Source organism: Acyrthosiphon pisum, chromosome X (genome assembly GCF_005508785.2).
Source record: "Acyrthosiphon pisum isolate AL4f chromosome X, pea_aphid_22Mar2018_4r6ur, whole genome shotgun sequence".
NCBI classification, from domain to species: Eukaryota; Metazoa; Arthropoda; class Insecta; order Hemiptera; family Aphididae; genus Acyrthosiphon; species Acyrthosiphon pisum.
This window is the reverse complement of record NC_042493.1, coordinates 312,997-327,718: the sequence shown is the minus strand read 5'-3', so window position 1 is coordinate 327,718 and position 14,722 is coordinate 312,997. Positions and strand designations below refer to the sequence as shown.

At 33.8% G+C, this 14,722-nt stretch overlaps 1 protein-coding gene across 2 annotated transcripts in view; it reads right to left on the bottom strand.

Moving 5' to 3' along the window:
- Positions 1 to 14,405, bottom strand: part of LOC100168530 — a 32,802-nt gene extending 18,397 nt beyond the window's left edge. Inside the window, exons 1-4 of one of the 2 annotated variants that reach the window (XM_029485813.1) lie at positions 13,714 to 14,401; positions 13,302 to 13,636; positions 8,626 to 8,809; positions 7,600 to 7,876 (exon numbers count right to left, since the gene is read on the bottom strand). In XM_029485813.1, the coding sequence (XP_029341673.1) occupies positions 7,686 to 7,876; positions 8,626 to 8,809; positions 13,302 to 13,636; positions 13,714 to 13,936 (933 nt within the window). In that variant the 5' untranslated portion in view covers positions 13,937 to 14,401 and the 3' untranslated portion in view covers positions 7,600 to 7,685. Of the gene's footprint in view, positions 1 to 7,599; positions 7,877 to 8,625; positions 8,810 to 13,301; positions 13,637 to 13,713 lie in introns of those variants that run through there. The other variant, XM_029485814.1, reaches the window with a different exon arrangement.
- Between the last annotated feature and the right edge of the window lie 317 nt (positions 14,406 to 14,722).

The following is a 14,722-nucleotide window of genomic DNA, read 5'->3' as shown; positions in this document are numbered from 1 at the left end:
TTTTATTAATATACTCAAACTACATGGAATTGAAAATATATTATAATTATCTACTAAGTCATGATGATTTATGCTTGCCATTTTAATTTTTTTTTTTTATGTGAAAAAAGCTCATTGATACGTTTACCCTTTTTGTATTTTCCTTGCCCTATTTTTGTTGGTTTGCCCCATTGTTGCGGAAAATTGGTTTTGGAAGAACTTTCTTCATTATTAATATAATGTATAACTGCAGCAATATGTTTACATTTTTCTGATGCCCTAGCTGGACATTCACAGAAGCCATTCTTTACAGATCTATTGTTATCTATCTATAAATAATATAAATATTATATTATATTATTATGTAACAATATTAAAAAACCTAATATCTTGGATCATATATACATATATAATCTAATTAAATGTAATACAAAATTCACTTACTTCTAGCTTAACTTTCCAAGGTTCACATGATACAGATGTTTGTTTAATGACACTAGCAGTAATAACAGAAAACATATTTGTAGATTTTACTTCTGTAACCAAATTAACATGACCACTTTCTGTTAATTTTTTTCCTTTATTATTGGTTAATGTATAGTTAGAATGAATCGTTTGAAACCCACACTTTATTACTGTCTTTATTAGACATTTTGTATAAAAAAATAAAATACTTAACCATATAGTGTGTATTATTACGTAATAATACGACATGAAAATGCCAAATAATTTTTCTATTATCTATGATTAATATTTTGTTTTTATAATGAATGTTATTTCTGATAAGTGAAAATGATATTAATCATAATTTGTCACACATAACGGAAATTAATCATCCAAGAATTTTTTCCAACCTAACACAAAGGCAAAATTGAATCATGTGGTACTAAAGATCAAAAGAGCTCACATAGTCACATATTATTATTATAATGGTACCCCTAACTAATGCACGCATTGTCCATTACACAGCGCTGTGCGCCGTCACATGCACGGTGTCTATAACAAATAACATACTGACTTCTGAGACCTCTATAGTCTATACTCTATAGGAACTCTATAGCTAGTCAATTAAAACGAGTTTTAAAAAATTGAATATACTTAACCTCTTTAAGTTAATAATTACTTACCTGGTAAAATAATTAAATCAATTTATGATTTTATTAACAAGTGTTTAATTACCAAATAATAAAGTATTTAAAAATTATTATGCATGGTAACTATTTGTATTTGTGAATGGATGTTTTATGTGTGCATTATACGTATATGATAAGTAAAAACATTTTAAATTTGGTAATTTCTTCATTAAAATTTAAAAAAATTAAAAAATTAAGACGTATCATCATCCCCCCTGTTACCAACTGGACCAACTGTCCATTTACACCGTCCATTGAAGTGGTGAGTTCTGTTGCTTTGATGTAGGCCCTATAGGATTACAACACTTGCAGGGTATACTCGCTCCGAAAACAAGAGGGACTGAGGTAGGAAGTACTCACACTGACATTAATGAGTATGGAAAACTTTTATATATAAATCAATATGAACTCAGGCGTCACAAGGGAGACCTAGAACATGTCAAAAAGCACCATCTAGTGATATAAAAATCGTTATGTTAAGATTTTTGGGCAACAATTTTTTTTTTAATCTTATTTTTTTCATTCCGATTTAAATTGTGTTATAAATTATGTGGAGGGTGGTCACCCTGACTGATCTCTCCCCTCCCCCGCATAATGTAAGTAGGTACTCCATAAGTATCTATAGCCGTGGTATGAACCTTAGTAATCGACGGAGTAGCGTAGGACGCCGTACACCGCTTATTATTTAGTTTGTTAAACGTTTAAATCTGGATTTCTCCGTCTCGCCGTTTAACTGTGTGGTTTAAATAAAGTGTTATATAATTAAAAACCATCGAGTTGATTTATTAAATACCTGACAACAAATCTACAATATTTTCAGAAGTGGGATTTGAACGTGCGTGTATCGTGGTTTTCGTAAAGTTGTAAGTACGGTAAAGTGAGGTTATGCGCCATTAACCATTCGACGTTTCGGTAAAGTGTCGCACGTTATAAAGTGTTCGTCGACTACCGTGGTACCGTCGGTTATTGGTAACCGGAATCACTTATCACGTACTCAACATTGTCGCCGTTGTTGATACCCTGTCTTAGTATCATTAGACGTTATCATAATTTGTTATTGTTGTCGACCAACGCAATTACGCGAGTTCGTGGGTGTAATAACTAATAACGACAACGTCATGAATGATGAAGCGAACGGTTCGCCGGGTGGATCGACCACTGGCTCGATCGGCAATGAACCGACACTGCAGTCGTTATTAGCTTTACTAGTCAACAATGTCATACAAGCGCCGAGTATCAACAATTCGTATCAAATTATGCCGGACTTATCTCACACTGTCGGCGATTTCGACGGTGAGTGTGAAATCAGTGGAGAAGCTACCGCGTGGCTGAATAATCTGAATGCCACTGCGGAACTACACAAATGGCCCAATTCGCTGAAGTTGCAAATGGCCCGTCGGCATATGATTGGGGCAGCTCGCGACTGGCTTCTGAGCAGTATCGACGAAATCGCTACGTGGGCAGATTTTGAATCACTATTCAACAAGACCTTTCGAGCGGACACAAGTTTCTCGCAGCGATATACACAAATGCAAGCCAGAGTGCAGATAAAGGGTGAATCGACCACCGCCTACTTTCACAATAAAGTGAGGCGATGCAAACTAGTCAACCTCTCATTTGCAGACACCAAAGAACAGGTATTATTAGGATTGTGGTCGGACGAATTATCGCGGACGCTCTTAGTCGCCAGGCACATGAACACGGATGAACTCCTTGCGGATATATTGGCATATGAGCGTGTCCAAAAGGGACGTGCGGATAATAGCTGCATAGACAAATCTCCTTGGCGCCCAAAAACTGTCCGAGAAGTCGACAAACGCATTAGTGCGAAACCGCCCAACGTCACTACAGCTGGTACTGACGCGCCTGAGGACAAGAAAAAGGGCGTAGTGCCTATTGAAAGCAAGGTACGCTGTTGGAACTGTCAAATGACAGGGTACAGCCGACGTGACTGCCCTTCGCCTCGACGCAATTGTGATAAGTGCACTTCATGCCACTGGTTCGGCGGTAAACACCACAAATCCTGCGCGGTAAAGGATAAGGAAGAAGGAAAGTCAAATGCGGAGAAGAGCACAATGTGTACGTCAATAAGACCTGATCGACGCAGTGGTGGCACCTTGCATGAAAAACGAGTATATTTAAATGGTGTGCACGCCATGACCGGTCTTATTGATTCAGGTTCGTCGGTATGCATTATACGAGAAAGTGCTGGACGGCGATGCGGTCTAATTTGGGAGCCTGACAAGACGACAATTATGGGGTTTGGCGCAAATGCGCAAACCACGACGATCGGGAAAACTGTAGTCAGCCTAAGCATCGATGAAGCAACACTCGCGGCAGCCGACATATATGTAGTACCTGACACCAGTCACCAACTTGACCTATTGATTGGTCGACCGTGGTGCGAAGCGCCAGAGATTTCTTACATTAAACACGGGGACTCACTTACCTATTATAATACCATTTCATTTCCATTCACTCAGACAACTTCAAACGAAATCTACTCAGCTGAGGGTGCGTTGGTGGTGCGTGACGCCAAACGCATAGAAGCTAATTGTGTAGACGTGGTGACAGCGATGGCGAATGAGGTCTAAATACAAGTACCTGTGAAAAACGACTCCGAACACACTGTGGAAGTGCAAGCTAATGACATACTCGCCATACGGGCAGTAGTAGCACAATTTCCGCAGGTGAAAGCAGAGCCGTTTAACCGTCCACTTACGTACGACGATATCCGGAAACCGGAGTGCTTGAACATAGATCAACAAACCGAATTACTCAATCTCGTGAACGAGTACAGGAGTTGCTTTGCATTAAATATGAGCGAATTAGGGTGCACTGACCTAGGCACCATGGATATCACCATCAAGCCAGGGAGCGAACCGTTTGCCACCAAGCCATATCGTGTATCTAGGAACGAGAGGGAAGAAATCCAACGTCATGTTCAGGTGTGGAAAGATCACGGTATTGTCGAAGATTCAACATCAGCCTATGCGGCGCCGGTACTTCTAGTGCGTAAGAAGTCAGAGGAGTCGAGGTTAGTCGTGGACTATCGGCGGCTAAACGATCAAGCAGTCAAACAGGTCTACCCACTACCTAACATTGATAACTTATTAGAACAAATGGCGGGTTACCGTATGTTTACCGTATTAGACCTGGCCCACGCCTACTTGCAAATCCCATTGACTGATGCTGCGAAACCACTGACTAGCTTTATCACACCTGATGGAACTGGTCAATTCACTCTTATGGTATTCGGGTTGAAAAATGCCCCGTTTGAATTTACTAAGGTGATGGACCGAGCTATGGGACACTTGAAGAATCGGATAGTCATCAACTACTTCGACGACTATTTCATACCTGCCAGGGACTGGGAGGAAATGAAGGAACGTCTACGTCAAGTGCTAGAAGCATTCGTGGCAGCGAAACTAACATTACGGCCAAGCAAATGTATATTTGCTGCGAAAAGTATAGAATGCTTGGGCTTCGAATTATCAGCTGACGGAGTACGACCTGGTGTAGTGAAACTGAGGGCAATCGAAGAGTTTCCTAAACCCAAAAACGAACATGAAGTTCGTCGCTTCATGGGTCTAGCTAGCTTCTTTCGACGTTTTGTACCAAAATTCGCAGAAAAGGCACGACCAATTACTGAACTGACCAGGAAAGAAACAAAGTTCAAATGGGGACCAGAACAACAGAGTGCATTTGAACAGATCAAGCTAGATTTACTTAGTGAACCGGTACTGCAATTGTTCGATGCCACAAGGCCGACCGAGTTACATACAGATGCATCTTGTAATGGACTAGCAGGTATGCTGTTGCAGAGAGACGAAACTGGAGAACTACGTCTAGTGCATTGCTACAGTAAAAAGACCAGTGAGACGGAACGACGCTACCACTCGAGTAAGCTGGAGCTCATGGCGATCGTGTGGGCCCTTGACAGGATGCGCTCTTGGCTAATCGGGGTACACGTTGTAATTATTACTGATTGCCAAGCACTTGTCTACATGAATAGTCTTAAGTCGACCAACTCACAGATAACTCGTTGGTTTGATTTGATCCAAGAATTCGACGTGGAGGTGAGACATCGCGCCGGGACAGCTATGTTACATGTGGACGCTCTCAGTCGAGCCCCTACAGAAGACAGCTCAGACACATTGGATGACCTGATCACCGAACGGCTGGAAGTGTGTGTAGCCATAACCGAGGAGGAGTATGTCAAAGGGATGCAGTACAGCGATCCAGAACTACGAGAGATCATTGAATCATTAAAACAGGCGACAGCTAGTAAAATAAAAGCCCAAAATTATAAATTAATTAATGGTATATTGTATAGGTTGGTGCAGTCAGCAACAGGAACCCGAACGCTCTGGATGGTTCCCAAGAGAATGAGGAAAAGTCTGGTGGTTAAATTCCACGACCTCAGCGGACACTTCGCCGTTGAACGCACCATCTCCAGGATGATGGAACGCTACTATTTTCCACGTATGAGAAGATACGTCAAAGCTCACATCAATATGTGTCCTGAGTGTGCAGTATATAAGAAGTTGCGAGGGAGACAAGCGGGCATGCTACATCCCATAACTCCTGGTAATCGCCCCTTTGAAACGGTCAATATAGATCACCTGGGACCGTTTCCAGTAAGTTCTAAAGGAAATGCCTATATTTTAGTGCTGGTAGACAACTTAACAAAATTTGTTAAGTTATACCCATCAAAAACAGTACAATCAAGAGTAGTAGTAGGGCAACTAAAAACATTTGCATTGACCTATGGACTACCTAAGCGGATCATCACAGACCGAGGAACAGTTTTCCAGTCAGAATGTTTCAACCAGTATTGTGAAACCAATGGTATAGAGCACCATGCAGTATCAGTGCGCCACCCCCGTGCAAATGGCCAAGTGGAGCGGGTTAATTCTACACTATTAGGAGCAATTACCACCCAAATGGGCGATGAAGCCACCTGGGATAAAAACCTTAGTGAATTAGAATTGAACCTGAACACAGCACCGAATCAAACCACTGGAATAAGTCCATTCTTTGCTGTATACGGTTATGATGCACTTAAAACGGATGGACTACTCGATACACTGACAAACACTACTCCTGTATACCAGCAACCAGCAGCTACACAGCAGAAGTTGCGCGAAGACATTGCAGAAAAACAGGCAAAATGGAAAATGAGACATGACCAGCACCGTAAACATATGTCACTGGAGCTAGGGGAAATAGTGTACCTTAGAAGACCACCAGTGTCGACTGGAAGTTCAACCAAACTACAACCTAAGTTCAGAGGACCGATGGTTGTGACAGCAGTGAACGCTGGAGATACATACAAACTAGCTGACCTACACCACACAGGAGGGCATTTGTATGCTACAACCGCTCATGTTAGTGCCTTGAAGCGTTTTTCTGGTAAGACTGAGCTGTCAGAGGAGAGTGACACTGAACAGGATGGAGCAGTGAGCACTGATCAAGAAGCTGAAAAGGACACAGAGCTGCATCATCTAGAAACACCAGCGCGGCCAAAGCGAGTCCGCAAAACACCAGCCCGTCTAAGGGATTATTTGGTTAATTAAACCTATTTTTTTTGTTTTGTTGTTTTTTTTTTTTTTATATATATATGTTCCTTTGTTATAATTAGTCTTATACCTTATGTTAATATGTTTAATTGATAAAGTTTGTTAACATAATTATGTTGAAAAATTAGTATGTAAGTAATGAATTAACATACTAAATAATTTTTTTTTTCGTTGTTCTCTCTTTTTGTGATAAACTAACAAAGTTGGCCGGGGTGTCCAACAATGTCGGATGGCCGAATGTTATAAATTATGTGGAGGGTGGTCAGGGTGACTGATCTCTCCCCTCCCCCGCATAATGTAAGTAGGTACTCCATAAGTATCTATAGCCGTGGTATGAACCTTAGTAATCGACGGAGTAGCGTAGGACGCCGTACACCGCTTATTATTTAGTCTGTTAAACTTTAAATCTGGATTTCTCCGTCTCGCCGTTTAACTGTGTGTTTTAAATAAAGTGTTATACAATTAAATCCACCGTGTTACTTTATTAAATTCCTGACAACAAATCTACAACAATTGCTTCAAAAATCGATTCACTGACATGAATCGCCCATCAATAATATGAACGCAGATGGCACAGTAATAACCAGGACCTCTGCATTGTTGGTGACCAAAAATAATTTTTCACCGTGGTTCTGAATGAGAACCGTGATTATTAGTTTTTTATATTACAGTAGAATTTTGCACGTTAGCTGTTATGCACTCATACAATATATTTTCCACATACTGGAAATGTGTGTGAATTGTACTCAGGGTACAGTGCATAAGCACTAACGTTGCATAATATTATAAATGTTACTCGGGCAGACAAAATGTATTATCATAATATAATATTATGCCAAGGACAAACATCTGTAATTTGTAAACTCAATTTTTTGACAGGGATAAAACTGCAGATAAAATATCTGTTTTCCCCTAAACTCATTTATTTATGTTACGAAAACTAAGGAACATATGTTTTAGCTAACAGATTATATTCTTACAATAAATCAATTCAAACATACATTTGATTTTCAAAATGTCCAATAAGTTGGCTTTCTAATTGATAGACATTAACTTTTGATATAAGCTGAAGTGAGTGTTTATCATTCATGTAGAATTGACCAAGTCCATTGATAAATTGATATGTTACCGATACAGAAACTAATTCTCTGTAACCATCGTTGTCTATATCCATCACATTTACTAGAAACAATAAAAAAAAAATATATTAGATCATTAATATAACCTCATATTTATGATTGAAACATAGTATTTTAATTTTAATAATCAATTAGTTAAATACTGGATAATAATTTACAAAAATATTTATTAAAAAAATATTAATTTTGAATTACCTACTTTATAGTTTATACATAAACCATACATTATTAATTACCATTAGAGTTTACTAAGCTAATTTATTCCAGTGAAATAACCTATACATATATTGTTAATTTTTAGAGAATATTTAATATGATTTATTTTTGTTTATCCAAAATATTACATATAAAAAATTTACTTTTGCAACTTCAAGCCATATCCTCCAAATATATTATTTTTAAACAAAAAACTCAAGTTTTTGATGCATCAACAGCCATGTATTCTTTTGTTCACTAAAACTAACAAAATACTACAAATCTAATTCTATTTAATATTTAAGTTACCTATATAATATATTTAGTAGGATATATTTTGCTAGGAGTTATAAACATCAGTTGGGTTTATTATGTATTATAATTTATTTACAATTACTATTTATTTATTTATTTATTTAAAAATATACATATATAAATTTAAAAACATTTTCAAGTTAATTTTTTCTTTATTAGAAACAATCAATTATATGTATAAGAGGAATTGAGAATTATCCTTAACTACCAAAATATTTTGAATAATTTAGTTGAAACCCGTAGAAATGTTTGACAAAATAGCTTGCCAAGTACTATACTTACATGAATATCTTTGATATTCTAGTTTTGGCTGACAGTTAGACACATTTTCACATACTTGTAAAATTCTGTTTGAACTTATGTTTTTAATGTAGAAATCTTCAGGTCTGGATGAATTATATGTAATAACTATAATTTGTTCTTGAATATAATCAACCTTCTCAATGTTAGTAAACTTAATGTTATTCTAAAAAACATTATAAAAAAAAGTTCTGTAATTATTACTATTCTTTAATGAAATACTAAATTATGGTCTTATGGCTTTTTATTTTTATTTGTAACTAGTTACAGAAAAATCTATATTAGTAAGACACTAGTTATATAACTAGCAACACACACATCAATAAAAAAAAGTCAGTCGCTGTAATGGATACTGTTAAATTTTAATTCAATGATATTTAAATTTATAGTAATTTAAATAGCCCTACCGAAAAAAACGCCACTGGAGGTGCTAGAATCACCCACACGTTTTCGTGGCCATACTATAATTTAAATCACATTTGCAACAGTGTGCATCAAAAAATCTAGTTCATACAATGATATTCAAAACCAATGCTTTTGAAGTTAAATCTCAACTACAAACCACAACCATAAATTGTTTGTTAAAAGATATGTTGTTTGGGAAAGAACCACTTGGGCTTCAGCCTAGCCAGGGCCTCTGATCGTGTTTGACCCCCCACAGGCCCCAAGATTTATAAAATATTGTCAATTATTAACTGTCTTTTGTGCATGCGTATTTAGTCAATATACCTAACATTGTATATACTCTGTTCCATCTAAGAGTGAACCGCTTTTGTGCACGCAGACTAAGCCGCCGAACATTGCCTGACCCCCCATGAGATGGTTATCCGTTCTGTGATTGGCGGACAGTCATCGCCAGCCACCATCGGCCGTCGGGCGCCCATGTTAAAACTCTCACCAATGTCTGGATTGTGGTGGGAATGTGCGGAAAAAACGTGTTTTGGTCAGCCGAATGGTTCACTCTTAGATAGAACAGAGTATAGTAGTTGACTATAATTGTTGACTGAAATAAAATATTAAAATGTTATATTATAATCACTTTTATTTTGGTGAATGAGCAAATTTAAACACAAAATATGTACAGTAAACAGAAATGTGAATATTTATAATTAATAATAACTTTGTTATCGTTGTTATGAATATGGCATATACCAGCATAACTGTGAAAAGTAAACATAATTTTTAAAAAAAATGAACCGGTATTGAATACAGTATACGACATAGCAAGAGATCCGATAGGAGCCTATAGCTAGTTAGTTATAAAAGAAAAAAAGTATAAAAATAAAAAACAAAACAAATCTTCAGGGATCTTTGGTGGCTAGGTTGGCACTGGGCTTCAGACCTAGTTAAAAAATGTATACCATAAAAAGACTAAAACTTTGACAGTGCAATATAATAAAAAATTTTTTGATATCACTAATATAAAATAATAATAATTTTTGGTAATTTTATGTTTAAAAACGTATTTATATTTTATTCACAAACATTTAACACCAAAAATTAAACAAATTTAGTTTTATACCTAAAACTGTAGCCTTCCTGTTCCTTCTCACTTCAAATCACTTTTCACAATTTGTGATCATGCAAAAGTTCCAGCTATTTACATTTTAGATTTAAATGTACTTTTAATATATTAAGTAAACATTTAATTAATTTTAAAACGGATTAAAGAGAGAATTTCAGAACAATCTATTGAACCTAATATTAGTTTTTGTAAAAATTTAGAGAGTAAAAGTGTACGACGGTCAGAGAGTAGAGAAATATTAAGAAAATTTAAAACATTATTATATGTGCCGTGGATAGGTCTGTTTATGTTAAATTTAAATGAGATAAAAAATTATTTTGCACAGATTCCAGCGTAAGAGCTTGTTTCGATGTACTGTTTATCCAGATGAGGGGGCAATACTCTAGATTAGAACAGACAAGAGAGATGTAGAGGATTTTTAAGGGAATAGGATCTGAAAATGCAGCACAAGTACGTTTAATAAACCCTAAGTTACGAAAAGCTTTATTTTTAATCATTTCAGTATGTAGAGAAAAATTTAATTTACGATCAAAAATTATACCCAAATCTTTAAATTGATTAACAAGCTTGACATTTGTGCCAGAAATTGAGTAATGTGAGTTAACAGGATTTTTAATTAGGTAAAATTTCATAAATTTACATTTTTGTATATTTAAAGATAGATTATTCTCATTACACCACAAAATAAGGTTATTAATGTCTAATTGCAAATTAAAAGCGTCTTGTTCTGATTTAATAATTTTTACTAATTTTGCATCATTGGCAAATAGAAGGATATTAGAATTAGTGATGACGTTAGGAAGATCATTTATAAATATATTAAAAAGAAGAGTTGACAAGTGGTTACCTTGAAGAATCACCAGAAGGTATATCAAACCGTGTAGAGGTAAAATTTAGATATTTAACGATTTGGTGGCGCCCGGATAGGAATGATTGAAACCAATTTAGTAGAGAACCTGAAAAACCAAATATTTGTAATTTTCTGATAAGAATTGCATGATTCATAACCTGGTCAAATGCCTTAGAAAAATCGGTATAAATAATATCAGTTTGCGCATTTAATTCAAAAAAATTAAGGATTATGTTTTTCACCACAGCTAAATTATTACATGAAGATCGCTTGGGAGTAAATCCATATTGATGATTTGATAGTAAGGAAGAGCAGTAGCTTGATAATTTTGAGGAGATTAAGTGTGAAAATAATTTCAGGATAATAGATAGCTTAGAGATAGGGCGATAATTCGAAATTAATGAAGGGTCACCTTTTTTTAAAATTGGAGAAATAAAAGAAGTTTTCCAAATTTATGGGAATAAACCTTTTTTGAGAGATAACTTAAAGATATTTGTTAAAACTGGGGTTAAGATAAATCTACAGTTATAGAGGAATATAGAGGGTATACCATCCGGGCCTACATTAGAGTTAAGTTTGATATTAGAGATTAAATTAAGGACATCTAATTCAGTGAAGGAGATAGAATTTAGATTTATATCAGAATTTAAATTAATTTTATTAATATTTAGAAAAGAAGAATTAGGTGGCTCCTGATATATTGTTACAATAGCAGTTGAAAAACATTAAAAATATATTGGCACATTTTTTTTTTATAAGCATTTAAAGATCAAAATTTGACAAAATTTGATAAAATTTGACAAAATTTATCAAAATTAAAATTAAATAATTATTTTGTAGTTAAAAATGTATAAAATGTTCAACTTTTATATCTAAGGATTGAAAATTTAAAACAAGATTCCACGTAAGTAATTAATTCTGTTACCAAACAATCTAAAAAAATACCTAAGCACAGTTTATTTTTATAGTCATTTTAAGTTCAAATTTGGACGAAATTACATATTAAAAATCCTAGAATAACTATTTTAGTTATTTTGTTGTGATTGTATAATATTATTCGTGGGTACTTGAAACTTCTAAAGTATATAAGTACTATTATATAATATCTATGATAATATCACAGTTTGTTGTTGATGTATAACGCGTTATAAGTACCTAATGGATATTGTGATATGATTAATTTGGAATTTATTATAGGTACCTATTATAGGTCAATTTTTTTTTTAATACCATAGATATAAGTACTATATATATATAGTATATAATATGTCTTATACCTAGACTGACATACCGTCTCCGCTCAGAATCGTTTTTCTTATACAATGATATTATATCATTGAATTCAAGTTTAATACCATCCATTATACAGTGACCAACTTGTAACCTACTGTACAGCAGAGCAACATCCACTTGCCCACCTTTTTTTTTTTGAAATTGTAATTTATTTTTTTGATTAATAATTTTATTTACAAAATATTAAGTAAGATTAAAGATGGTATACTTTCTGATAATAAGTAATAATAACCAATTGTAGATACTAAGTATGATTCATTGGTTCATAGACATATTATAGAACAAATTAGATGATTATTATTTATTTTATTTTATTGTAATTGACGTTGATTAACACTTTTCCGTGAACTATTTATCAATCAATGGTTATGGGTAATTTACTAATTTAATTTAAATTTATATTTATCCATAGCCTCAAATGAAAAAGATATTTATTATTTAATTGAAGCTTGTCCTGATCCATTTTATAAAGTGGATATTTGTTTTGTGTTAATTAAAGTAAAACTAAAATTTTCTGAAAAAACCAAATGGACAAAACAGTTTCCGAAGTGGTTACCGGTAGTCTTGAAGAATTAAACCGCTTCCAAACCGATAACCGATAACCACATTAGAGATTATTTTGGTAACCGGTAATCAATTACCGCTAATTCTGAAAACCCCTAAAACCGGTAACCACTTACAAAAAAGTTTTTGGTAACCAAATTTTTCATAAGCGGTTTCATGCCCTGTTTTATATAATTTACATTTTAGACTTTAATTTTTTTAAAAAAAAAAATTATGGAATTAATACTCAACTTTATCAATCAAAATTTATTGAGTTAATGAATTGAATAATATACCGTTTCCAATAATTTAAAAATTACATTATTGCCTATTTTATTTATTTATATTTTAGCTTATTTAGTAAGATTAGGTAAATAGTAATTAAAAATGTTAATACCTAATACATTATTAATTATTTATTATTATTATAAATAAAGGAAGTCTCACCTCAATTGTTTCATTATCCCAAGACCAAATTTTGATAACAAATCCAGATATATTATTGCGGAGTTCAAATGTCACTGGCTTCATTACATAAGAACGATCAATTTTTTTAGACCAAACTGTTTCCTTAGAACTATTTGTGACATATACAATTGCCATACAATCGGTTGGACAATTGTAATTGCTGTTATTGATCTTAAGATAATATGGCCCAAGTGTTAGCAAATATTGATTTTCTTCAATTTGATCATGTTCTCGTTTGGTTTGGTGAACAGAATCTGGTATCCAATCACCAGAACAATTTAACATAGTTTTAATTGGAATTGATTCTAGAGAGTCTAAATGTATAATTATAAATTATAATAAATGTTTGTAAAATATATTTAAACTAGGTATGTTGTATCAATGTACATACCTACAATAGTATTTTTACGACAAAAATAGACTAAAGACATATCATATTTTAAAATAAGATCAGTCATTTTAGTACAATTGTCATTACTAATACTGCTCATTAATTTGTTCCCACTTTTTCCAGATAAAATATCTAATGTGGGCATATTATTTTCATGGTGCACAAAAGCCATTTCATTTACACCATCAGAATTGCAATCGGGTATAATTACAGGAAACTCCATGTATACTAAATCGTTTTTGTTATTTAATTTAGTAGTGTTTGATTCTGGTCGATTTTTCTTCCAAACAAGTTCACCTATTGAACAAAGTAATGATTTTTATTATGGTGCAACATAAATAATTTAAAATCTTGGATTATTATTGATAAACATAGGTAGCTATAGTTATTTTTTCCTATATACAGTACCTAAAGAATAATGGAATTAATTTAAGGGGGCTGCAGCGTATCATGTTTTAAGGAGTAATATTTAGACAATTCGTAAGACATGTACATTTGGGCTGTCTATGTGTGAGAAGTAAATAAACACTAGTGTGTGTAATCTGTTATCGCTTTTGTCACAATGCCGCCCGCCCATTTCACAAAATACGGATTCCTGGAACTACAATAGTAATAATAATAATAATACCTACTATAATATAGTATATACCCATGAAAAATTTAAAAAATATAATACAATTAATAAAAATGCTAGACATCCTTCTCAAAGATCAATTAATGATTACTTATGGTTTATATATTGAATTTTAAATGAAAGATAAACTATTAATAATATAATTTTCTTCAATTCAATGATACTGAGCAGAACATATTCAGTATATAATATAGTAGGTATATTATATGAATTTTTGTAACAAAGGAAAAAGTGAAAAAAAATTTTCTTTTACTAAATATTTACCACATTATTTTCTATCTATATTTTAAGTTTATTAAGATTGGTTTGTGTATACAAAACAAAAAATAACAACATAACCAGAATCTATGCTCCGCACTCAGGATCTAACATTTT